Consider the following 27612-nt stretch of genomic DNA (forward strand, 5'->3'; position numbering starts at 1 on the left):
CTGAAGGTAATGAATGCTCTATTTCTGGAAACAATCAAACATTTGCATGTGATGATCATCAACATTGCTTCTTGCTTGTAAGGTATAATGGGAACAAAGGTACATACATACATAAAAATATAAATTGACCTAATCTTTTTATAGCACTTCACACAATTTTTATTTTCAGCCAAATCACTACCTTTACAAATCACCAATCATGAGGGAATAATTGCTGTGAAAAGCATTAAAAGGTGTTATTATTATTAGATGAGCACAAACATATTTAATATTTTATTTTCACCACTTTATAGGGTTCATCGGGTAATTTCCCTACATGTCTCCCTCTTCCTTCTTTTTCTGTCTCATCTTAATCAGCACACACACTATCACACACCACATTTTCAGTATATAAAGTTCTATACACCCAATCAAACAGAATTTATGACAGATTCTTAAGAGGGTTTTATCACCATATATATTTATTTGTGAATAATGTTGACGAAATATGATGCTTAAGTTAAGACCGTTGTTAAGAGTGTTAGAAATTCACATGGAAGTGTAACTTTCACATTGAATACAAATAAAAAAATTAAATTAAGTATAGAATTTCAACAATAGTTTGAAGATGTTAAAATCTTTATATAAATAATTGATCTTTAACAAATATTTTAGGAATATTAAAATCTTTATATAAATACATACAAGTTTTTAATGATATCAAATATATTTAAATTCAAAAACAAAATAATTTAAATTATATATCAATTTATATAAATATAACAAAAAATGGGAGACAAAGACTCTCTAATTAAATATTATATAAGGATAAAAATTCATAAATTTATTATTTTAAATTTTTGGATTGAAAGTGATGTTGTGAAGGACTTATGTTTCGATAATATTGTCAAAAAGTTGACTTTAAATTTAATTTAATTATTACAAAACTGATTTATAAAATGAAATTTGAACTTACTTATAACAAATATTAAATCTTTCGGGTAGTACAATAGGTTGAACAAACAATAAATCTAGTTATGATAGGTTCTAGTTCATAATTCTGATATTATATTAAGTCTAACTTAATCCTACAAAACTGATTTGTAAAATGAGATCTATATTACTTATATACTATAAACTTGTGTTATCTCTAGTTAATATAAGATATCCAAAAAGTACTGTGTCTCCTAAAAGAAAAAAGCAAAAACATAAGGTAGATAGATAGATATATAAGTATGGATTTATGATAGTAATTTGAGAAAAAAAGGAAAAAAAGTTGGAAGTGATTGATGATTGTGGTGTGGTGGAGAGAGTGGAAAAGAATGTTAAGATGGCATAGTTATAGGTGGTGACAGGGAATGGATGTTGACCTATGAACGAAGGGGAAAAGACGAAAGAAATGGATGTGAGAGAGAAAGTGGAATATTATTGTAATGTTTTGGTTGAAATGGTATGAGCACAAGTTGAGTGTGTGATGTGTAAAAGAAGTGACTTTGTTATGGCTCTTGGTGTTGCTGTAAAAAAGAAGAGAAAATGAGCTTTAGTTTCAGATCTTTCTCTTTTGCCATCTTTAACAACAAAGGAAAACAAACAAAAACTTGTCTCATCTTGGTGTTGTAGAACTCGTAAATCGATGCATCACTTTATCCCATTAAGTACATGCAGTTCTGTGGAACCAATCAGATAACACAGACGGTTAGAGAAGAGAGAGAGAGAGAGTTGAGTGGGACTCACTCGTACTGCACAACTTATTTCGTTCATCGCAAATAAAAATGAAAACAAATTCGTTTGGTGAAGAAAAGTAATTTAAGAAAAGTTGCAGGATTGTCAGTTTTGAATAATGATTTTATTATTTGTTGATATTGAATTTATTTGTGGGCTAATATATGTGTACGAAGTATTTTCTTCCTTATAGTTTAATGGATAAATATGGTTATAGAAACGTTAAGTTTGGATATTATGTGGATCCTATTCTGCAGATATTGTCAGCTTTAGAGTGTGAAGTTGCATTATTTCTAAGATATTATCTATTTTGGAGTGTGGAACTCAGTTACAGTTTTATTTTTAAAAGGTGTTTGGAAAGATGAAGAGAGTAAAGAGTATTTAAACTATATTTGACTTCAACTCCTGAACTTAAACTTATTGGATGTACCACGCAACATCAACATATACATCTTTGCTTTTAAATTTTAAAATTGAATAGATTTAGTCAATGACTACCTTAAATATTTTTTATGTATTAAACAACTAATATTTAAGTTATCTGTGGTATAAATAATATTATATGCGAGCTTGTTGGCAGGTTAAAAATATTTAGGATAATGGTACTTTGATCTACTTTTTTTGACATACTTTTAACGCATTACTCCAATCGCTCTTCAATTATCTCAATTATCTATTTTGATTATATTTAGTGGTATGATGTGAAAATTTAAGGGTGATTAAAGTGGATGGTTAATAGTGAGTACAAAAAATGGGTCAAAATATTATTATCCAAAAATTTAATGCGGTTGGATTAAAATAATTATATATACTAATTTTTAAAGTTTGACAAACAAACTATATCAAAATTTAAAACATGAACGAATTTTAATTTTGTATTAAAGTTTAGAAATTAAAAAATTATTTAAGGAGTATTTTAATTATTTAGATTTTTGTTATCTTTAAAAGATGTATCACATGATAAAAAGAGAAAAATATATTTAAATTATTTCTAATTTTAATATTTGAGTATTTAAGCGATATTTTAATTATTTAGAGTTTTATTATCTTTAATATTGTATTTGGATCCACATGAGTACTGTCCATGCGGATAGAAAGTGAGTTGCGAATGTGTTTGTGTTTGGTTCTAATGATTTGTGCTGATTTGAGATGATGAATTTGTGCATGAGTTGCAGATTTTGACACTCTCTAAGGTGAAAAAAAAAATGCAAGAAAAAACAATTCATCATGTTAAAATTATTTCATTGTTCCTATGTATAAAAATTGATTTGCTTTATATGTAATTGTGGTATATATATATATATATATATATATATTTATATATATTATATAGTAATTATACATATATATTAATAATAATAATTATAATAATTACTATTATATAATAAATTATTTAAACAAAAAAAAATATTTAAATTATTCTTAATCTTAATCTCTAATCTTTAAGCAGTAAGATGTGATATTATTGAATATATCGAAACATTAAAAATTATTTTTATTAATTTTATAGCATTTAGATGATTCTTTTGTGTGCATTGACGTTACTATAAGAGTGATGTAAAATAAAGATGAGAAGGTTAAACCTGAAATTCAGAACATCCAATATCATTTCTTTTCTTCTTAGCGGAGCAAGCGGGATTAAAAATTAGGATGAATGATTAATTTTTTAACATAAAAGAGTAGTTATTTTAGCATTTAAAAGCTCAATGCGAAACAAATAATTACTTAATTTCTATTTAGATTGTAGATTGATTTGAAATGTTATAAACTCTTATTTTTAATACGAATATATATTTTAGAATTTTAATTGAACAAAATGCACACGATTAATTATATCACGTGCCATCTACCTTTATATATTTATTTTATTAAAAATAAAATAAAAACAGTTACACGGAAAGCAAATAACTTATAACATTAAATTTGGAGATAAAGGGTCAATATTCTTTAAGTTATATCTATTAAATTTTAAAGTGAATTTGATATAAATGAAAGTAAAATAATTATAAATTGTGCAAAAAGATGGTACAAATATATGAGAATAAGAAATAAAAAGATGGAAAAACAAATAAATGTCTTGCAAAATAATTTATGTACAATTATAACTTAATTGAAATTAAAAAAAAAAACTATTAAGAATAGAAATGACACTAATATTTTCTTTAGATTTAGTGATCTCTTATGTTAGGAGAAATAAATACGTGAAACTTTATATGACAAATCCTGTTTAAAATGTATTATTTGTGACGATTTGCGAAAATAGAAACAAAAAGACAAGTGTCAAAAGCACTTTCCTATAATCTATTACACTTAAACACATAATTGATTATGGATTGGTACATTTATATTTGTAAAATTCTAAATTCAATTTCATACATTAAAAAATAATTCACCTTTACCTTTTTATATTTGTATGAAAAAATTTGAAACTTATTTTAAATTCATTATTTATATACTTATATATATATATATATATATATATATATATATTAATGTTACTTTCATAAACTAAAAAACGAATCTATCCCATATTTTTAGGACAAATTTAGACAGATTTATCCCTTTACCCTAACAAAAATAGAAGTACCTCTTTTTTCTATAATTTTCCATTTCTTTTTCATATCAAATAGTTTTCTTCAACTAATTTCTACCATTCTCAAATTTTCATGTACACCAAATAATAAAGATAGTTATCTAATTTTTTTGAACAACTAAAAGCATGAATGAAAGGGAGGAAAAAGTTATTTCAATCAAAGTGATTTTGAATTCAAATCTTACAAATTCAATGTAGTAAATGCATGTTTGGTATATAAGAGTACATTCAATAATAATGGTTCATTTAAAAGCAAAAACAACACATACATATTACTTATATTTTTATCGATATGCTAAACAAAATAGATTGGTAATATTTTCTAAACACATACAAAACAAAATGGTTTTCTTAGTTTACAATTAATGTGTGTTTGATTTTCAGTCTGAGAACTCAAACCTAAATCAACACACCCTTAATAATCTTTTACATTTCAATCAAACAAAGTTAGAGTTTTACATCCTTAATCTACTCTAACTTTTCACACTTAGTTTAACACATGAAAGTTAAACATGAATTTGATGAAAGAATTAAAACAATACTCTAACTTTTATGACCTATTTGATGAGAAGTTTGAAACTCCAGAAGCTTGGAGAGACTGACACACACAACTCACAAGGTTGGTGAATTTGCTAGGACAAAGTTTGTGGTACCACACTTCCACATGATGAGTTACTGAATACAAGTATTTACAAGCAGGGACAGTGATAAAGCAAGCCAAACACACTTATCAATCAGGTTTCTTCCCAGAGAAGGAGAAAAGAAAGATAGAGACACCCCAATGAAAGATAAAAATGTTGCAAGGATGAGCACACATGAGAAAAAGACCGCACCCTCTTCTTCTGCCAACTTATATATTACTTTGAAAACAAAAGCTTTGATCTTTCTTCACTGTGTCAACTTCTCCATATACTATTCTTTTTTCTCCATTCAATTCCAAACAAAGCAGAGGTATTTAAAAGTCATAACACTACCCTCTTTTCATACACACAATTCTCCATCTATAATATATATATTTATATGGACACATGCACACAATTTTTATATTCCTCAAGTTTTGTTCTTCTGAACTGAGTTTCTGATTTCAGTTTCAGCTTCAGAGAAGGTGAGAATGTTCTAAGCTTGTGAACTCAGCTTTGCATGGCGGGCCAAAGAATAGGAGAAACGGGTCTGTCTGAATCAGGACCTTCAAGTCACCATGTTCCTTATGGAGTTCTTCATGGGATTAATACATCAGCATCAAGCCTAATGTATTGTTCTTCAAATTTTTCTCAATCTCAGTTCTCAGTGTTATCAACACTTTGAAAATTTTTCTTACATGGAACTTCTGTTATATTGTGTTTCTTTCTTCAGTTTTGATTTCTGTTTTTTTTTTACCCTTTGTTTCTTAGGAATCAAGGGTCTGGTTTTGATTTTGGAGAGCTGGAAGAGGCTTTTGCTCTGCAAGGAATTAAGATAAGAAGTGATGAAGCCAAAGCATGTATGTTTCATTGTTTTTCTTCTTCTTGTTCTTCTTCTTATGATGAGCATAATCTTTGAAACTTGAATGATGTTCTGACTCCATGGCTACCTTTTCATATGATTGATGCTCATAAAAGCCTTTATTTTTGGTGATCCTCTGAGATTTTTCTTTCTGTGATTGTAGCAGCTTTATTCACAGGAAGGCCTTCAGCCACACTGGAAATGTTCCCTTCATGGCCAATGAGATTCCATCAAACCCCAAGAGTACTACTCTCTCTCTCTCTCTCTCCCACTTCTCCATCTTTGACCAATTCATATCCAAAAAGATGCTTAATTAAGTACTAACCAATGAAACAAAGAGACAAGTTTGAACATTTGAATGAAAATTTATGGTACACAGGGAGGTTCAAAATCAGGAGGAGAAAGCACTGATTCAGGATCAGGAGTGAACACTCTTTCAAGCAAAACTGAGCTGCAATTTGAAACAGAATCTCCCATAAGCATAAAAGCATCTTCTTCTTCAGATCATCAACATGCTTTTGATCAGCTTCAACAACAACAACAGGAGACAGCAACTGATGCATCAAGGGCAGGGACATCACAGACTCAATCAGCAGCCAAATCACAACAAGAAAAGGTTCATGAAATAACTATTGTTTGCACTGTTAATCTCTCAGTTTCTCTCTTCAGAACACTGGGAAAGTTGACCTCTTTAAAGGCAACTATTATTACCCTGTTGCTTGGTCTTTCTCTCTTTCTCTCTCTCTCCCCTCTTTCTGCACTTATCTTCTCAGCACAGATCCCAACAGCCCTCAGAAAATCAAAGAGACACAGAGTTTCTCTGATTCCTGAACGATTTTCTGATGAATGTCTGACATGAAAGTGAGAGAGAGAGGGAAAGATGAACGTGACAAACAAAAAAACAAAGTGAGAATCTTTTCAGTACTTATCAATCAATGTTTCTGTTTTTAACAGTGACCCACTCCCACTTCACTACTCCTCCTTAGACAAAACCTGTGCTTTCTTTCTCCCAATTTAATTGTGGTGTTACAAATCTGATTCTACAACCACACTATACACCAACACAATGGCAGATAAAGATGCTTTTTGCTACCCTTATCATGTTCATGATTGCACACCACCACAAGAGAAATTGCCTAATAAAGGCTCTTTTCATTCAGAAATGCCTCCCAAAAATTCTGTGAGCAAATCACATTCATTCATTTCATCTTGCATTCTTGTTTTAAAGCATGACATCTCTTTGTGCTTTGGTTTCACCCAACCTCAAACCTAGGATGAATTTGAGTAACGTTGACCAATTTTCTTCATTTAGTAGCCACAAATCTACAATTTTTCTGGTTTTTATTAAGTCCCTTTAAGCTAAGTTATTTAATCTATTATTCGAGTTCATCTTTTTATGACTTCTCTCTCACCTTTCAAATCCCTTAATTCTTTTTCTTTTGGGGTGCTTTTTATTCAGAGAAAAGGAGCTGGTTCCACATCAGAGAAGCCACTTGATGCAAAGGTTTTGAATATGACACACAATCACACAAACACGCATTTACATACAGTATTAATTAATATATATTATATTTCAAGGTTGGTTATTTTTTGGATTTTTCACATGGGATTTGTGTCAAGATTTTCTTTTTTGGTGTGGATTCAGACACTGAGACGTTTAGCTCAAAACAGAGAAGCTGCAAGGAAAAGCCGTCTCAGGAAAAAGGTGTGTCCCATCAATTGATAAAAACAGAAAAAAGATCATATATTATAGTGAACAAAATGTAACCTCAGACACATTCTGTAAATGTGCTGTTCCATTGCAATATTAGGCTTATGTGCAGCAACTAGAGTCAAGTAGATTAAAGCTCACACACCTTGAACAAGACCTTCAAAGAGCTCGCTCTCAGGTTCTTTTCTCTCTCTTTACACACACAATATTGCATAATGTATTTTATTATTTATTGACTTCTGCTGATGATTATTGTTTATGTTATTAGGGAGTGTTTATGGGTTGTGGTGGTGCTGGTGGAAGTATAAGTTCTGGTGAGTTTAGCTGTTTTTTTGTTACTGGTTTTTTAAATGCAATTTCATTTTCTAATGCCTCAAATTTCATCAAAGATAGAAAAGGTTATTGTGTCATAATTTTCTGACATATCTATGATTATGGAGCTAGAAAAAAACTGGTATAAGAAGTACCTCAAAGATTTTATTGGCCTGATCTTTTGACCCTCTTGTACAGTTTCAAAAGGGGAAAATGAGGCAAAGAATTAAGAGACTCGGTAGGGAGCCATTGTTACATTTACACGTAACTTCTTTTTGTGCCCATTTGAAGCCAAAAACAAAAGTCAAATTTTGATTTTGAAATGGACTTTCAAAATCTAGAATCAGGTGGACAAGTCTCAGAGTTTGACCAAAATCTGTGGCCTAATTCGCGTTTGAATTCTGATTAATAAAACATAAAAATACTTATAAAATAAAAACAGTGGATCATTATTCTGAAAAGATCGTACTGTTACACATTAAAAACTGTGCAATCCTTTCTAAAGTCCTTTCTAAACATGCATGTAAAGCCTTGTTTAACTTTTGAGCGAATTATTGATCCATCATAACTGCTTTTTCCACTTTTAGTAAAAGAGCATGGTGTTCAGATAAAAAACAAAGAAAAACAAAACAAAAGTTTTGAACATAGAATAATAATACCTCCCTAGATAATGCAGTTAAGAATGATGATCAATCCACTGATTTTCTTTTCAGAAGATGAATGCGCTATGTCTGTTTCATTACAAACCACATTGCACTACCAAACAACCTACATTTAACTTTCTATACAAAAGTAATCATTTCTTACATTATATTCACCAAATATTTCATACATAAAACCAACATCATATGAAAAATAATCTGTTAAAAGTACTTAATCAGTTAGTTATCAGTTTCTAACTCCTAACAAGACTATTCTCCATACCATAACACAGTAGCAATATTATGCTAATATGCATATTACTGATATAAGAAAATGGAGCTGTTGCAGGAGCTGCAATGTTTGACATGGAGTATGCAAGATGGCTAGAAGATGACCACCGGCACATGGCGGAGCTCCGGACCGGGCTGCAGGCGCCGCTGTCCGACGGCGAACTAAGGGTGATTGTTGATGGATATCTGTCTCATTATGATGAGGTTTTCAGGCTGAAGGGAGTTGCTGCTAAAACCGATGTGTTTCATCTCATCAATGGCATGTGGACTTCACCAGCTGAAAGATGCTTCCTCTGGATTGGTGGTTTCAGACCATCAGAACTCATCACAGTATGTGTTCTCCATGCACTATAGTATATGTATATATGTATATATCAGTGTTCATTTTTTGAACATGAACACAGTTTAGAGAGTTCAGTAAAAACAATAATGATGTAGTATAAGAACTGTTTCTCATCATACAAGTTTTGTTTTTCTCAAAGACCCTCATAAGAGAACCCTATTTTGTTGGTAAAAATGTTAACTTTTTTTACGTATAATGAAGTTATGTGTGTTATTTTGGTCAGATGTTGATACAACAGTTGGAACCCCTTGCTGAACAGCAAATTATGGGTATATGTGCTCTCCGCCAATCTTCAGTGCAAGCAGAAGAGGCTCTCACTCAAGGCCTTGAACAGCTTCAACAGTCTCTCGTTGACACCATCGCCGGTGGCTCCGTCGCCGACGGCGTTCAACAGATGGTCGCCGCCATGAACAAGCTCGCCAACCTTGAAGGATTTGTTGGCCAGGTAAATTATAGTACAGTATATATATACATACATAATATATATATATATATATATATATATATATATATATATACATAATATATATATATATATATATATATATATATATATATATATATATATGTAGATATTAGAAAAGAAAAGAAAAGGGGTAACTTTTGAAGCAAAGATGTGATATTATTGAATTGATTGATAAATCACATTATCTAATATTATAAATAGCTAGGGCTATGTTTTTCTTATGTCTTAGGGCTAAAGTAATACTTTAATTTTTATGCACTCAATTTGGTGGGGAAGTTGACGTAAAGCCTCAGGTGACATCTGTTTCGAAATTGTTTGCATGAAAAATTTTCCATTTTACTGTAGATAGGAGAGAGAGAGAGTTCTTCTGCATACATTCATGTCAAAGTTAAATTTGAATTCATAGGTGACTTGTTTGTTCATCCCTGGATTTCTAATTTTCAAACAGCAATTGGTTTAAGAAACATGGCGTGTTTGAAATTACTGGAACATTAAATTCTTGTTGTTCTATTTGTTTTGTTGTTGTTGACTTGAATGAAACATGTCTAAGGACCACATCTCATTAATCCATGACACGTATTAATGAATTTCAAAATCTGGTTTTAGGATAATGATATCTGTATATGAATGAAGTGGTTTTAGCAACGGTTGATGAAATGTTACTTTCTGATCCATTTTGTTTCTTTTGGTCATTCATTGTTCTTCATCCTCTCTTTTGCATGTTTTGCGCCGCAATGCATATAAAAGAAAACTTGAGCTTATATCTTAGGTCACACCTTCTTCTCACTTCAACTTGATTTAACATGCCAGTAATTTTCTCTATTTTTTTTCTTTCTTTCTACCTTTTCTTATACTTGTAAAATATGCAGAAAGTCAAAGAATAAAAACTTGAAATATACTCTTTGTTTTATGAGTAATACTCCTTATATATATATACACCACTTGTCAAATTATAGACACTACACCTTTAGTTCTCTGATAAGCATCATGGAAAGGTAGACTCTATTGTCTCAAGCTACAATCTTATTAGAGAACTTATTTCAATATGATTAAATAACTTAATAATTTCCCATAATTAATTGGGTTGACTTAACTCACCCACTACATGTTAATTAGACATTAGACAGGTATTTATTAATTCAAATAATTAATTGTTTTTGGGTATTTTATAGTTTATTAACATGATCATCATTTTTGGTACTAGTATTTAAGGTGCATGATGTTTGATTTGATGTAGTTTTTTCATCTCAAAATGTTTCAATCAGAAGTTGGTTGTGGACAGTGATGGGTTGATGTTTATACATAAACCCTAGGTAGACTTATAATCATGAGTATTTTAAAAACCAAATTGACAAGTGATTCCTAATTGATTATATTAAATTCCAGTGTCATAAAACAAAAATGAGAATACACTATTTTAATTATATATATATACTTGTATTAATTAGAATGAGTCTAAATAGTTCATAGATAAGACAAGTTCATATACCCTTTGAAAGCAAAGTCTTGTTGTCCATTTGTGGATTAGCTAGGGACCCATCTTATGGGGTAGTTGGGTTTTCATTATACTATAAGCTTATCAGATAGATAGATATATAATTGATTAAACATCATACTTATAAATTTTCTTTTGACTCCATTGTTTCAGAATTCTCACCCAATTATTTTAATCAAATTTTTTTGTGTTTATATGAATTGAAGGCTGATAATTTGAGACAACAAACCCTTCACCAGTTATGTCGATTACTCACAGTTCGACAAGCTGCAAGATGTTTTGTTGTGATCGGAGAGTACTATGGTCGTTTAAGAGCCCTAAGTTCTCTTTGGGCATCAAGACCTAGAGAGTAAGATTTACACACCATATCTTATCATAATTTTCTAGTTTCATTAATTCTGAGAAAGAAAATTGATATTTTAACAACTAAATTTTGACAAATTTCTCTTACCGTCTGAAATGATACTTTAAATGATTTTGAAATATAGAAAATAAGAAAATGAAAAATTACTCAGAAAATATCACCTTGTAAAAAAAAGTGTTAAAGTTTAGTTGTTAAAAAATTATTATTATTTTTTTTAAAAAAAGAAATTTAAAGTACTATGCACCATTGAAAACAAGATTGAATCATTCTTTTTTGATTTGGTTGAAATTACAGGAGCATGATGAGTGATGATAACTCATGTCAAACAACCACAGAACTGCAGATGGTTCAACCTTCTCAGAATCATTTCTCCAATTTCTGAAAGATAATGTAATTGAAACCTGACAAATGAATTTCTTTGAGCATGCTTTAGAAGAAAAGGAAAGGGTGTCACCACCATCATCATCATGAAGAATTAATTATAATATTTTTTTTGTTTTTCTCTTTTCAATCTTCTGCTCCTGTGTCTCTATGTTTTTTCTGTAATTAAATGGAATCTGAGTTTTAAGTGAATGATGAGGAGGCTTCTACTTTAGCTAAAAGAGTATATATAAAAGTTTCATCATAAATAAATCTACATAAATTGATGCTATACTTTTAATTTTCTTTCACACACACCATATTTTATATTAATTAATGGCTTAGAACTTGGAAATATAAGGTGGCAGAAAGTTGGTGGAAGAGAGTTGCATTTGTATAGTAGTGGTTTTGGTTGCAAGTGGAGAATCCTATATATATAATATTTAATGCAGAGGAGACAAATGATAAAAGAAGAGGTTTTTTTATATTTATATATAAAAATTAAGAAGGTTGTTGTATGGTTTTGGTAGTTATTCCACAATTTGCATAGGATTGTGTCTCTTCGTTTATTTGAAGTGGTTTGGTTACATACAATACAAAATACAAAATAAAATTTATATGTTAATTTATTTTAAAATAAAATCAAAGAAGGAATAAAGCTTTTGTGTTTTGGGGGGCATATGTGTTTATATATATATATATAAAACATGGAAATGATTTTTTTTATTATCATTATAATGCAGCAGGATACAAAGAATAAAAAGTATTCAAAATATACTAAATTAAACTTATAATATTTGATTGGGGAAAGGTTCACGGACATTGGATTTCATCAATTCAGCTCAATGCAATGACTCTTAATTAATCTCAATATGAAAATATTAATCTCTTAATTAATTTACACAATATTTGCTTTAAAAATAGATGTTTAATTGACAAAGAGATAATGATCTATGTATAGAATCAAACCTCTAAGTTGTTCAAATTTTAGCTAAGTTATAAAGCATTTTACAATGTTTAGATACAACTAAAAGTATAGATTATCAACCATGCAATATTAAGTGCAAAGAAAGGACACAAAAGAAGCATGAAAGATATTTATATTACAAAGATAAAATTTCATCTAGAGAAAATTAATTATATCCAACCTTGAAGAAGTTAGTTACTCCTAAACATGTGAAGCACAAAAAATGACAAGAAGGAACAGTGAGACTGAAGTGAAAGTAGTTCTAGAGCTCCTCCTTAAATCTTTGCCCTTCCTCTCATCTTTGGTTCGGTTTTCCTCCCAAAAACTCATTTTTGTTCAAAGCTCAACTTCTAAACAAACATTTTTTTTAATCAAAACAAGCTTTCTTGATTGACTGAGCAAATGATTTTCTCGTTGGACGAATGAACTGATTCTCATTGGGCAAATACAAGACTAGTTTTTTTTCTTGTATAGGATAATTTTACATAATTGTGAAAATATATAGGAAGACGAAAATGATCTTGATAGTTAAAGTTATATGCTAAATTTGTTAGATTTGTATGATGAACTAGTTTTTTCTATGTAAAAGGATTAAAACACCTCAAATGCTTTGTCATTAACATATCTTTTATTTGCTAATAAAAAAAGAAGAAAAAAACTAGCAAGACAAACATGGGACTAGCATGAAACAATTCTCATTAGGCATGAGAAGTGCTAATGAAGCAAGAAGATCTTGAAAATACTTTATTAAATTAATGCCTTTATCGGTAGTGACACTTCTCTTATGTGAATGTCTTATTAGTGTTTAGAAAGAAGAGTGGGGAAAGAACGAAAACAATGAGTAGGAAGGAGAGAACGAAAAAAAAATAGAAGAGAAAATAGAATAAACTTTATCAAAATTGTAGTTTTTTTAATTATTTAATTATTTAATTGTATATATTTGTTGAGGTTTGAAATAAACCTAAACTATTTTGCAGACGTCTATAAATAAACCTTCAGCACTTAATAAACCTCTGTTACTCAAATTTTGTACTGAAGTTACATTATCGTCTAGTAAATAACCTCTGTTAAACACAATATTTTTTAGGTTAAATCATTGCAGGTCCTCATTTTTGTAACACGAAATCTTAAGTAGGTTCTTTTATTTTATTGACTTAATTGGGTCTTTATTTTAAAAATTTTGTTATAATTAGGTCATTTACGTTAATAATACACTAATGGTATTAATTATGTGTCACGTATCAACACATGATTTTTTTTAATTTACGGTAGTGTTAACTCATTCTGTTGCATATACATATATTGAACTGCTGTTTAAGGTCTTACAAATATCAAACTAGACACTAAATTTGTTGTACCTTTGACATACGAAGCATATATTAAAAATCTCACAACTACCATAAATATAAAGTCATCATTTGGTAAGGGTTTGAGAGCATCCCAAAAGTCTGCAATGGTGTGATTAAAATGCATGAGAATGCAGAGAAGTAAATAAGAGTGAAGAGTGCATGTGTTAATAATCTTCTTCTACAGAGGGAGTTTTATCGGAGAGATACAAACATCAATGAGATATGAGCCCAACCATATAAGACATTGACACTATTCTCAATCCAAAACCTTAAGACAATAGGTTATGAATCTTCATCCTTATATATGGTGTTCAACTTTCTCAATTTTATCGGATGTGAAATTTTAAACTCGTACTTAGGATTTCGAACGCATACACACCCTATCATTATAACTTGAATCGTAGACATAAACTTTGGGTTCTGACACATTTGTTCCCGATCTTAGAGTCTCAAAATTAATCAGCAGCAGCAACCAAGTCACTGCTTCTGGTATTGAGGTTGAGTGGAAAGGGACTAAACATAACACATTAATTACGTGCATGCTCATAGTACTTCATGCACCACTGTACCTGCACATGCATATCACTCATTTGTCTATGCATTAACCTGAACTCCTGTTCATCATTTAATCTTCCACCATAAGCTCTAATAATACCAATTTTCTTCCCTATATTTCTAATAATTATTTCATATTTTTATTCACTTAAACTTTGATCCAAGAATGTGATATCTATATGTTTTTTTTTCGTGTAATCTCTTTCGTTCGAAAATAAATGATCTAGAAGTTCAGCTTCATTTTGTTGTTTTCCATGTTGGAAGTTGACTGTGCCTAGAAAAATGTAAAGATTTTACATTAAATTAAAAATAAATTGTGAAAAAGTATTAAATAATTACCATAAATATTAAGATAAAAAATATTATTTTAAAAGATAAAGCAATTAGTGTTGCTGTAAGACATAATTAGTACTATGTTGTTGCACTACAAACAGTTAAGCCTACTTTAACCTAAAAGGGATTTGATCTATTTAGTGGATGACCACATGGATAAATGTAAAAGGAAACAAAATTCTGATTTCTCTAATTTAATCAATTTTAAAAAAAATGTACATGTATTTTGAATATTTAAAAAAAAAATGTTATCGTACATCATTTTAGTCGTTTCAAACATGATTGTTTTTGAAAAAATATACTTGTAAGCTCAAATCAAGTTACATAGTCAATAAGTATTCAATAAGGTTTGAATGTTGTATATTAATATTTTATTTGTATTTATTTTATGTGAAGTTGTTAATTATAAACACTTATTAGAACACAGAAGAAAAATCTCTTTACTTAAGAATTTTAATGACAACTTTTCAATATATTTTATTACTAATTAAAATATATTGAGTGTTTTGCAATGGTGGGGTCATTTCAATGCTCAAGTTTTGCGTATATTGAATTCAAAAGTTAATTAAGGAATAGAATGAATGCATCTCTTGAAGTGATAGGTTGAGGGTCTTCATAACCTTGTTCTTATAACCAAAGACAATTATTTTTGTCTGATATTTTTCAAAATTTTAATATTTTTATTCAACTACATAAAAAATACTTAAAATAATTCATTGATTATTCATCAAAGCAAGTGTCTTATTCTGACTCGATTTTTCAGAATAAATCTTATCTTGTCCATTTATACATTATATAATGTTATACTCTTTTGTAAACCATATCGTATTGATTTAGCATGTAGCAGGCTCTTATATTCGATCATTAAGAATTTGAAGGAACCTCCAATTGGATTTAGGAATGGGAATTAGTTGACATGCTCTAAGAAGAGTGGTTATAATATAATTTTTATTTTTTTCTGAGAATTTATTTTTTATTTTTATAGTTTGAATAGTTTTGGCCTGTGGATTTGTCTACTACTTTTGAATGAATAATGAGCAAATGGAATTAAAGTATTTGGAAAGATAGCAATATGGGTCATTATCGGCGTGCTTATATATTAACCGTCCAATCTTGAAGAGATTTTAGAGGACAACTTTATTTTTTGTTCGTAGTTTAATTAATGCATACGTCTCTTTAGATTAGGTACCATTTTATAATTTATAGCAAAGTAATGTTTCTTTTGTCTTTTCTTTTTGTGTATCGGATTGAGAGTGGGGACCTGCATTAAAGTATTGAAACGAAGGAAAATGGAAGATTTCTTCTGTTTTTAAGTTCTAAAATGACCACACTTTATGTTACTAGGTTATATGATGATTCTTGCTGTGAAAGGAGCAAAAAGAAAACTAAGTTAACAGTGAATCATATAATAATAAAACGAAAATCAAATGGTGCAGTCAGAATTGGCCTAGTATTATGGCATTTTGTCATGAGAAGTTTTCTTGAGCTTATTAGAATAAAATATTAAATAATTTCTTAAAGCATAAATGTCCAGTTGAAAATGAATACCAAGCATAATTGGAACAGTAAAACAAAGTTTACACACGAGGAAACTGGTATTAGGTGGCTGCAGATGGAACTATAATTTATATGTTAAATCCCAGAAAAATTATATTAAAATTCCATTCCCCATTATTCAGGAGAAAGCAATCAATAATGTGGGAGTCACGTTGTACAAGGACAAAATAGATTATACACTGTAACTTAGCTGAAGTCACAGCTTGAGAAATGAAAACACTGATATAATCTAATGTTCTATATAGATAGCAATTTCTGAGACAATGGCTAGAAACCCAGAAAAAACTAGTTAGATTCATGAGAGAAGTGATGCAATTTCATGAAATCCATGTTTGAAGCTTCCTCTATACAACTTTCAGTAAAAGAATATGGAATTGCAATAACAAGTTTCTCCACGTCTCCCGTTTACTCTAAAAATGTGTCAAAATTCGTTAACCCAATCACAAGTTTTCTCTGCAGAGAAACTCAAGCACCATCAAGATCTTGATGCCAACAAGGTTTCAGTGAATACATACAAACTCTCCTTCAGACATGATACGTGTAACGCGTAGAGTGTGAGCTATATATCCCTTCACATTAGCATATTTAAGTCTGATAGGTCGTCCATTGGAATTTCAAGGCCAATAGAATCATGGTCTTGCAAGCCATCTTCATCAAAGTTCAACCAAGAACTAAGATCATGTGCGCCACCAAATTCTTCTATTGAACTTAAATCAGGTAGTGGCAAATTCCCAAAGTCATTGGATTCCTTTATTTGAGAAGTGTCCACAGCAGATAATGTAGCCCCATCTTTGGTACCATTTTTTATTGTATCATTAGCTGGTAAACGAGCAGAATCCTTTGCTTCCATAAACCTATCATGTCCACTACCACTAATCTTTTGTTTCTTAGCTTTTGGTTTGTTCTCATTTTGGCTACTGTCCAGTGACATCCGTCCAGCTCTACCAATAGGGTTTTGCCTGCTCTGGTCCCGGCTTTGATTCCTGTCTCTCTCACTTCTCTTTCCCTTGACTCCACCATGAACAGCGCCGTCAAGATTTGATGCTCTTGAGGAAGAACCACTGACACCACCATTGACCAGCATTTCCCTCTTCTTTTCTTTGATAAACACGGACCCATTCTTAGATGATGCTTGTTCAGATGACTGAATTGAACCTTGAAAAGAATCAACCAATCCCCTGTCTGCATAATCTCTATGGCAATCATACTTCTCGGATGCACTAGAAACTGCACCTGTAGCAATAGACACAACAAAAATTGAGTGGAAAAAAATCAAGTCAACTGGTCAACACAGACAAATCTCTAACAGTCAATGGAAAGGAAGAAACAGGGTGATTGCTTATCAATGTTTTCTAAGGCCTAATATATACTAAAAAGAGTAACAACGCATCCAATGATATCAAATACAAAAGCAGAATTTTGGAATACCTGATTTTCTGGCTTCAATTTGATGGGAAATTTTGTTACATGTATTACTGGCTGTGCCAGAGACCATACAATCTGCAGGTTGAGTATCATTCTCACGTGAAGGTGGGGCAAACATTATATTTTGTAGGGTAGGTTCACTAAAGCAGTTAATCCCAGCCTCTTCGTATCTTTTACATCTTCCAAGAGTACGCTTAATAAAACCCAATGCAACTTGCTTAGACACCTTGTGAACTGCACCTTTTGAATTTTTGCTTCCACGGCTTGCCTGCAAACATTTTAAAGTGATGAACTAATTATTACAGCTAATTAAAGGACTCCACTCATTCATTAACAAAATATTCCCAATTACCAATGACCTTCGAATTCTAACCTACATTACCCACAAATCAGTCAACTGATTATCTAGGAAAGACTAAATTATATATGGAGAAATTGTCTACCGGTGAGACACGTAAATTCTCAGGCAGAAGATCATCACCATTATCATAGAAACTAGAAAGAACTTGCGTGGAAACAAGGCAGAAATAGAATGGGGGAAGAGTAAACTATGAATCACTCCCATGTATGACTCAAAAAGATAACCAACAACACAAACTAAAAGACAGCTATCTAAAGAAGTAGAAATCCATGTTCCCAAGACAGCAGGAAACAAGACGGCATGTTCACAAATTCTAAGACCCGAACAAAGAAAGAAAATAACTTGTCCGAATCAATAGGAATTCACTCTCTACACTGAAACCAAATCTAACAAGGACCGATTTGGTGTTTAAGCATGTAGGTTTTACAAAGCCAGTCTGAGCTTCCTACAGTTAGAATATAGAAGCCAACAATATCTGCAAAGCAACCAAATATGTTGCTCTGCATGACTGTATGGCGGGTACAAGGCCAAATCACTGTTATGCTCTGCCCGGTTATCAGAGCCGAGCACATAACTGGGTTGAATTGCTTACTGATTCATAAATGTATCCAATTATGATACCAGCAACCACCCCAAGCAGTTTAAACTATCTAAACTTGGTCCTGGAAAACCATTTTTTTAGTTGGGGACTGATGTTTTTCATGCAGTCGAAGGTGAAGAAAAACTGTTGTACTAAATTGCAAGAGCCAAGATGGAGGAAAGTTGTCCACCATGTGTGACCGAAAGTTTTTGTTTGATTTAGAATGAAGCCTAAGACATTTGCTCGCTCTAGCTTTTGAGGTATCGGACAAGGTGTTTAAGCAAAATACACAAAATGCAGTAACAAGAACTGAACCCATTGACTCGGAAGGCTCATGTGCAGTATCGTACCACCAGATCACCAAGTTTTCTTTGAATAAGTATATGCAAAAAATACATATACAGACATATTTTAAACTTTATTTTACTTACACTGATTCAAATAATTCAATTAGTAACTATGGTTCAACCGGTACCCAATGCCTAGTTCTGATAAAATTGGTCCGAACTAGTGTAATTGTGTATTATATTATAAAGTACATGATTTTATGACTAGTGGGATATTTATTACAAATCTGGTAAATCTTAAATAAAATCATGTATAAAAATGGTAAGAAGATTTGTAAATCATATCTTAATAAAATACAATAAAAGGTTAATAGAGGAATATTTTGTACCAATCTCTTTCTGTAAGCCGTTTCAGTAAGATAGTCAAATGCAGATTGTTCAATCTTCCTGCACATCAAGCACAAAATCTTAATAAAAATCAATTACATCTTAAGCATAAATTCAAGAAATGGAAAGTCGTTACTCATGAATACTGGAAAACAAAAGGAAATTAGGACAAAAGCTATAAATATAATGAAATTAAAGATACAAAGAGGGATCTCAGAGGAAAAACATATTTAGCACTTACCGCCTTTCCACATCCCTCTCTTCTTGAATAGCTTTATCAATTTTGTCCAAAGTACTCTTCTTCCTTTGATTCTATTAATAAATCAAAATAAGGGATACAGATATAAGAATGGACCAAATTTAAGGTCAATGAGATAGATTTGATAAATTAATTAACGTGAAAAATTATTTCAATGTACACCTGTTCATATAGTGCTTTCTCAAGTTTCACAATATCTTGATTAATAATAGCTTCATCTTCCTCAGCTAAATCAGGCTGTCCCAAGCAAAGTAAGATTAAGGATTATAGACATAAATCTAGTAAGCTTCAAATAACTATGATAAATGTAATGACATATATGAAAAAAGGCCTACCAATATTTCAGGATATAAGCCAATGCTCTGCAACTCAAGCAGCAGTTTGTCATCCAGAGACATCAGCTGATACTGGCCATCAGGAGAAGGAAAGCTAGGAACACTTAACTCAGCATGCTGCAGTTGATCAAGATCATTTGAACATATTTCACCAGTGTGCGTGATATCTGAGAGGGAAAATTCTTCATCACCCTGCCAAACTCCAGTGCTTTGTAAAGAACTGGATGTGTTTGGGTATCTAAATGTGTTGGATGTGGTGCTCTTATCACAGGATAGTCTATCCAACACGCAGTTCTTCTGAATTTGAAGATCCACCTCTGATTCAACTTCAGAATCCATTCTATCCCGATCTTTGGGTTCAAAATCAATTTGATTACAAGAACCACAGTGAGAGTCATCACTGGCACATTGTCGGGATATATTCTTTGCATCAATTTGGTGATACGATTCTTCACATTCCTCTTCTTCAATTAAAGCACAGAGAAGTCTTTGAAATAGTGGGGTAACCTTCTCCGGTCTTTCCATGTCCTTCTTTCCACCCAAAGCATCAAACTTAGTTAAATCCTCATCACATTGACTTCTCTTTCTTTCTTCTGAATCTTGAGTGGCCTTGTTATTTATAACAACACCCTGAGGAAATACAAACTTACTATTAACCACATTCCTCCAGATGAAAATTGTGGTTTAATAGAGAAAACCTTAAATTTACAGAAGAAGATCACGACAGGAGTCCTTCATTATCGACATAATGAAAGATGTAGGATAGTTTTTTATAATGCCAAATACTTACCAAAAGATCTTGATCAATGCCAAACATATGAGATAAACTTTTATCAAATTCCACGGCAATATTGAGCTGATTAAACAACCAAAAAACAAAAAACCAGTAAGTCGGAATCTATTCACCAATTGGGAGTCAGATGGTAACTTCACATTTCAAGAAAAAACACAACATGCTTAAGACCCAGTTGCTACCTGTTGCTTCAAGTAAGATGCATCATCCAAGCTGATAGAAGCAAAAATAGACTCCATTTTATTCCAGAAAGGACCCGAACAAGCAAGGTCTACATAAAATAACCCACCAAAGTAGTGAAATATAAAATTACAAACCAAAAAGAAAAACATTTAGAAGAAGGTAAAATGGTTAAAGAAGCATACTGCTAGCATCACGAGCGGCATTTGCAGCTTTACATAACTCTTCACGATCATCATCAGATTCACCTGAAAAATCACATTACAGTGTGTGAAAACATAATGAAAAGCAAATATATATAAAAACATTTAACCGGCTACATATTAACCTGAAAACAAAATTAAACCATTTATTGAATACAGAAAAATAATTTTAATGATAGAATAAGTTATGCGTAAAATAATATATGTATAACTACAGAAAATTTCGTTATTATAGCCTCTACGCGCCTGAAAGGTTCAGTGTGATATGACATTTGTAAAAATATTTCAGTTGGGTAAAACCTACACACTAATATCACTACCACACATAAGCAAAGTGAATGAATTTAGCCAACCCTATCATAGAACAAAATTTCCCAAATAAATAAGCTTCTAAATATCAACAGTACCTCCAAAATCAGCAGAACCAATGTTCAGTTGCTTCCCTACACGAGCCACAACTTTGCGCTCTTTCTGCTTTTTTGAAGGAGGGCGACCATATTTGCTGCATTCAACAAAAAGATACAAAGACAGTTTTAGAAATGAAAGGAGAAAAGATGAACTAGATCTAAAAGTAAAGTCAACTCACATTTTACTCTTATCATTAGGCTTCATGTCCTGTACTGGCTTCATTATTGGTCCATTTTCTGCCTTCTCCCTTCCAGAAGGGAGGCCCGGCCTAACTAATGATAAATTCCTTCCATTTCTTCCATGTCTCTGCACACTATCTCCAGATTCATCATTTGATATCTTAGTCTTCCTCATTTGAAACATTGAAGCCCCCGCCTTATCTGGTGCCATAGCAAAGTCACTGCCATTCACTCCTTTCTCTTTTATTTTGTTTTCCCCAGCTCCAGATTCCTCACTTTCAGATAATCCAAAGGGAGATGAAATATCATCAGGCGGTCTTTTATATTTTGGATTACTGTGGTCTACACTGCTTGGCAGTGGAAATCCATTGTTGCCAGCAGAAGAAGCTTTAACACTGAAATCGGAAGTTAGACAGCCTTCAGATGAGGCCTGAACTTCAAGATTGCGTGAGGCAGGAGAAACTACTTTAACTCTTCGTGAGCGTGAATTTTTAGGTGGTCTCTGACCAACCCACTGGGTCATTGGATGTATAGAAGAACCTATGGATGTAAAAAGGCTTTTAATTATTCGTTATACCAACCAATGAGATTTCATATTAGAATTTGAAGGCAGTTACCAACCAGGAAAAGCTGTAGATGAAGGTTGAGTGTTTGATGATTCTAGTGCACTAACTGAACCTGTCCTTGGTGCTCGAGATACCTTGTTTTTAATTATCATGTTAGGGCTGCTCGCCAGGTCCTCCTGAGTGCTAGCCCTATTTATAGAAACATAAAAATTTAATAAATTTGTAAATAGCAATCAAAACACCTAAATGTAAACAACAACCTGTGTAAAACATTATTGTGATAAATCTAAGTCTAGAATCAAACAAAATTGACAGATAAAACAACTAGGCTGTAGAAGTAGAAATAAAGACCATGTCAATATAGGTTCAAACCTGGTGTTTCCTTTAGCAACAACTCTCTGCTCAGCTATGTGCTCCCTGTGAACAGAAACACCTTGCTCACTTGTAAGCATCATGCGCACACCTGTATTAGTAAGCTCTGAAGAGCCCTCAGACTTGATTCCACCAGATCCAGACTTCAATCTACATCCAAAAAAGGGTATTAATACACAAGAGAACTACTTTTGCTTTTCTGTTCCCCAATAACAAAAGTTTCAACAAACTATTTGCCAATGATATGAAAACCTAATATTTGTTGAATCACACAGGTAAACAATATTCCAAAGAGGAAAATTAATGGACTAAAAGATTGGTGGGAGAAAAAGACCATGCAACATAATGTAGATGAACTTCTATCTAATGCTAATTGTGATAGGTTAGTCAAATGAAGAATATAAACAAACAATAAACATGTAATTCAAACTTAAAAGCATTCCTGAGTCTATCCTCTAGCAGTGAAGCTAATCAACATAATTAACCTAAATACATTCATCAATTGTGAATGTAATATACAGAGAGGTCTACGAATCATCTATCTATGACTAACAACCTCCATCTTGGATATATTCCTGCAATTGATTCATAAATTATTTCACTACCAAACATAGAACGCAAAACATGTAACTTTCCAAGTAAGGAATAAAAAAGACCTTTAAACAAGTAATTATTCAGAGAACTACTTTAGTATAAGTACTTTTCTAACCAAATTTTTTTCAATAGAAATGGGGATTATCAGAAGTGTCTGAATTAGATATCAATCCCTTTCGCAACTACAAAAAATTACACCATGAAAAAAACTGCATGTCCAAGGGATCATCCAATATATTCTCTGAACACTCACCAAACAGGAAAAAAAAAGCGTACAGAAGGAAAGGTGAGAATTATCATCAAAATCCCCAAACTGAAAGCTGTAATTTTACCAAACAAAAACAAAAATGCCCAGAGGCCCAGGCTCCGCTTCTGTTTAATAGCCAATGAAGAGAATGGAAGTAAGAAAGTTTTTTTCCCCTCCTAAACAAGTAAACAACAGGAATGCTTTAAAAACTGAACAAATAGCAACAGATTACTGAATGAACCAGATAAGTACAAGCATCAATATTGCGACACACTAAATGGATTCATTTGGAATGCTTTATTTCACACTTAACATAGTGAAATAGTCTTCATACGTAATAAGGCGTCCAAGACACTCTCCATCTACAATTTACATTTGAAAAATATATATTGCAATTGAGAATAAAGAGAAAAATAAAACTAAATACCTGAAACCCTGAGCATCATAAAGTCGCATCTTCAAATCAGTGTTTGCCTTTGGATGAGCAGTTCTTTTTACATCCCTTTCAGTAGTTGTAATTCTGTTTCCTACAGTTCCAACAGACCTCTTTTTCTTTATTTTTTGATCCAACCCTTCACCTCCAGCAAGTAATCTGCGAGTTTTCTCTTCGTTTCGAACAGAGCTACCTCCAAGTGTTTGAACCAGATTTGCATCCTTCTCTGTGACCATCCGTGACCTTCCGATAGCAGTAGACCTACTTTCCTCCTGGGAGCATTACAGAGTGTGCAAAGTAATGAAGAAAGAGTGAAAGTAAACACAAGCAGATTATTAACATAAATTAATAAATAAAAACCAAGAAGAAAACAGAGCAAAAAGTTGCCCATTTTTAAATATGACATTTGTATTATCATGTATCAACGCTTTACTTTGAGATTTAGATGACAGATTACTCAAATTATTCCATTCTAAAATGTTTAAACTAGGCTAGAAGCATCTTGAATATTTGCTTTTGGGATTAAAAAGGAGCTTCAAAATTTAAATGAGTAAATTGATGTGTATATGCATTCCTATTTGACCCTCGTAAATATTAAAGTCCATATTGTTAAAAATTATGTAACAATATACATGACAGGTCAGCAATATAGTATTTTAGAATAATAATAATAATAATAATAATAGCATCTTTCATTACACAGATAAAGAATGTAATATACAACATGTACGCACCCGCACATCTGCCACTGATGTACGAATTCGCTTGTTCAGCATTGAATTTGAGGTCCTTGCTTCTGATCTCTGGGTTAGATTATCATTAGGGATTTTGTGAATCTGGTTACCAATCTTTGTCAAGTTTACTCCACTTCCCCTATCAGTAGATAAATCACTCCTTTGTCGCTTCTTTATGTTTAATGCCTCGTACTTTTCCAACTTAGACAAAGATTCCCCAAGCATTTTTGATCTATCCCTGATGAACATTACACATTTGCATTAGGACATCAACATGAACACACTGTGTAATAAAATGATTGGTAAACAATTTACATTTGAAACTAACTTCTACAGTAGACAAAGCATAATCACAAATATTGTACAAATCTTAAGGTCGTATAGAATTAAGAAAAAGGCCAAGCATACTGATATTATGTTAAAAGCCTTGACAGAATAAACTACTTTATCTAGTACTTTCTCCCACCGACCGAATGGACTAATTTTTGGGTTCGACTTTCCTCTTGTACTCAATTCCTACCATTCTCATCAATTACACCCATTACACCAACTGTAAGGTAATGAGACCATTCATTTCACAGTTGACTAAGCCGTACTAAATTCTGTTTTTCATTCAGCCATTTAAATAGAACTTTTCGGGTGTAAAAAATATGTTGGAGGAAATTGGGTAGAAAAACAATCATATACCTTGCCTTTCTGGAGGCATCCTGTACACTTTCTTTGAAGTGCTTTAGTTCCCCTGAAGCTCCAGGAGCCATGGGTTTAGGATGTGGACCTCCAAAAGATTGGTCTTCAGACGTGTTTCCAGCAGAGACACCAAGAACCCTTCTTAGCTCTCCTGTATATTTTCTATTGCCTACGGTAATTGAATCTAGTGGCAAACACTGTGGCAAGGGTGGCATATCCGAAGAAGTTATCCCGCTGCTGCTGCTACTGTTCAAGTTATTTCCAGAACTCAACATTAAGCTGTCAACCTTACTAAAGCTTAGAAGGCAGGTCAAAAGAAATACTTTCTTTTGCACTGCCAGATCAAACTGAGTCTCCCAATTCCTGCCCGAATCCTATTAATGCAGAACAGAAATATTGATTATTACCCGCTAGATAATATTTAGATAAACTTTTCCGTAAACATTGTAAGAGAAGAAAATAAGATAAAATGAATTGAATTTCCCTCATAAGTTAAAATCAACTTTGGCACTAAACTTCAATATAAGTTTCTCATTAAACTTGTCCAAAAGATGAAGATGGTTAGTTTTAATTTACCAGAAAAACCCAATTCATTTTACTTCCTTATGTTCTTCTCCTTAAGTGTACGAAAAAGCTTATCCAAACAATGCTAAAGTACATTATTATATTATAAACAAATTAATAACGAGTCCATATACAGCTCCAAATAGATTTATAGCACGAGATCGAGCAAGACAAAAGGAAAGCTGAAACAAACTACTTATGAAAACTCCTTACTGAATGATGCTCAATAGAAAAATGAGCAAGCTTCCACTAACATCAATGAAGCCATCCCATCCCATTTCAACGAAGGTTGACACTCCCTAACGTACATTGCCAATTTAACGAAATCGCAACACCAAATTCCCCCGCAACGAAAAAAAAACTAAATGCCCAACACCGCATAGTTCAGTTCAGAAAATACTAGTAAAACCGAAAACGAATTTCCCCTCTCTAACAGTTAAAAAGAAAAAAGAAACAAAATTAGACCAAAATTTTGCAGTAAAACCGAAACGGCAACGAATAAAGAAACGAACTAGATAGTGGCAACCACCATACAGGCAAGGGTGTAGGAAAATTCACGAAAGATCGGAATTGGGGATACGAGAATCAATTCGTTGGAAAAAAAAACCCTAGGTTGAATTGGGGAAATTGGGGAAAAGAGGGTTGGAGCTGAATTGAAAGAGTGAATTGAAGCAACGGAAAATTGACGATCGGAAAAAATAATACCTTGAAGCGGAATTGAACAAAGTCAAGCGCAGATCAAAGTCGCAGAGTTGAGTCCCAAAAAGGTAAAGATATATTCATATATATTCATATGTATTATATTATGTAATTCTGTATTATATTATATATTATATAATATTATTATATTGTGATTAAAATACACAGTGTTATATTATATACTATATAGGCATAAAAGAACAGTTGTAATGTGATTAAGAACCATTATAAGACCCAAAAAAAAGAAACTAAATTTAGGAAAATAAAAATAGTACTGTGAACCAAAATAACGCGGGAGGGTACATTCTACGCCGCCTCTACCTTACGCCATTCGTATGTTTGTGGTCGTGTATCTTTATGAATTATACACTAAGTTTAATAAATACATATGAGATTATTAATTTTCGTCATAATTTGAATTACTTGACATAGTACAAAATTTTTATATTAATAATGTCTGAAAATTAAATTTCACTTTATTTAAGCTCATAAAAAAACAAAAAATAAGCATAATTTTCTTATAACAATAAAATGAAAGTTTATTTATCAATTATAATAAAAATAATTGAGAAATTATATTTAAGATTTTTATTAATTTTTATTTAATTGAATCTTTATCTTTTTAAATACTCAATATCAAATTGACTTAATGTTATACTTTTTTTTCTACTTTGAAATTTCTCTAATTTTTATTCTTCTTTCACTTCTTACCGCATTCTTTCATCTTCCAAATTTTGACATAAAATCTTCTTAACAACATTAATGTTAATTTAATGAAAGAAATTTTATTAAAATTTTA

General features: G+C 31.7%; 2 protein-coding genes across 6 annotated transcripts; one reads left to right on the forward strand and one right to left on the reverse strand.

Moving 5' to 3' along the window:
- The first annotated feature begins 5011 nt into the window (after positions 1-5011).
- LOC114170492 (transcription factor TGA9-like) lies at positions 5012-12053 on the forward strand. Of its 4 annotated transcripts, none has more exons than XM_028055979.2 (13): positions 5013-5245; positions 5383-5544; positions 5686-5774; positions 5940-6019; positions 6156-6392; positions 7236-7280; positions 7422-7481; positions 7588-7665; positions 7756-7801; positions 8790-9061; positions 9298-9519; positions 11242-11384; positions 11694-12053. In XM_028055979.2, the coding sequence occupies exons 2-13, from the start codon at positions 5435-5437 to the stop codon at positions 11779-11781; spliced, it is 1470 nt and encodes a 489-aa protein (XP_027911780.2). In that variant the 5' UTR covers positions 5013-5245; positions 5383-5434; the 3' UTR covers positions 11782-12053. The 4 variants fall into 4 exon arrangements, with proteins under 4 accessions (XP_085525258.1, XP_085525259.1, XP_027911780.2 ...); XM_028055981.2 differs by having other exon boundaries at positions 5943-6019; XM_085669132.1 differs by having other exon boundaries at positions 5012-5245; positions 7236-7481.
- Positions 12054-16587: 4534 nt separating this feature from the next.
- Positions 16588-26966, reverse strand: LOC114168718 (spectrin beta chain, brain). Of its 2 annotated transcripts, none has more exons than XM_028053627.2 (17): positions 26820-26966; positions 25551-25924; positions 24864-25101; positions 24124-24401; positions 22856-23005; positions 22539-22672; positions 21917-22457; positions 21738-21832; positions 21313-21375; positions 21130-21218; positions 20945-21010; positions 20155-20784; positions 19982-20056; positions 19802-19872; positions 19563-19620; positions 17949-18213; positions 16588-17753 (listed from the first exon to the last, which is right to left on the reverse strand). In XM_028053627.2, the coding sequence occupies exons 2-17, from the start codon at positions 25823-25825 to the stop codon at positions 17092-17094; spliced, it is 3690 nt and encodes a 1229-aa protein (XP_027909428.2). In that variant the 5' UTR covers positions 25826-25924; positions 26820-26966; the 3' UTR covers positions 16588-17091. The 2 variants fall into 2 exon arrangements, with proteins under 2 accessions (XP_027909428.2, XP_027909429.2); XM_028053628.2 differs by lacking the exon at positions 26820-26966 and adding an exon at positions 26328-26669.
- Between the last annotated feature and the right edge of the window lie 646 nt (positions 26967-27612).

This window comes from Vigna unguiculata, chromosome 11 (assembly GCF_037176805.1).
Source record: "Vigna unguiculata cultivar grain cowpea cultivar isolate G323 ecotype 2 chromosome 11, ASM3717680v1, whole genome shotgun sequence".
NCBI classification, from domain to species: Eukaryota; Viridiplantae; Streptophyta; class Magnoliopsida; order Fabales; family Fabaceae; genus Vigna; species Vigna unguiculata.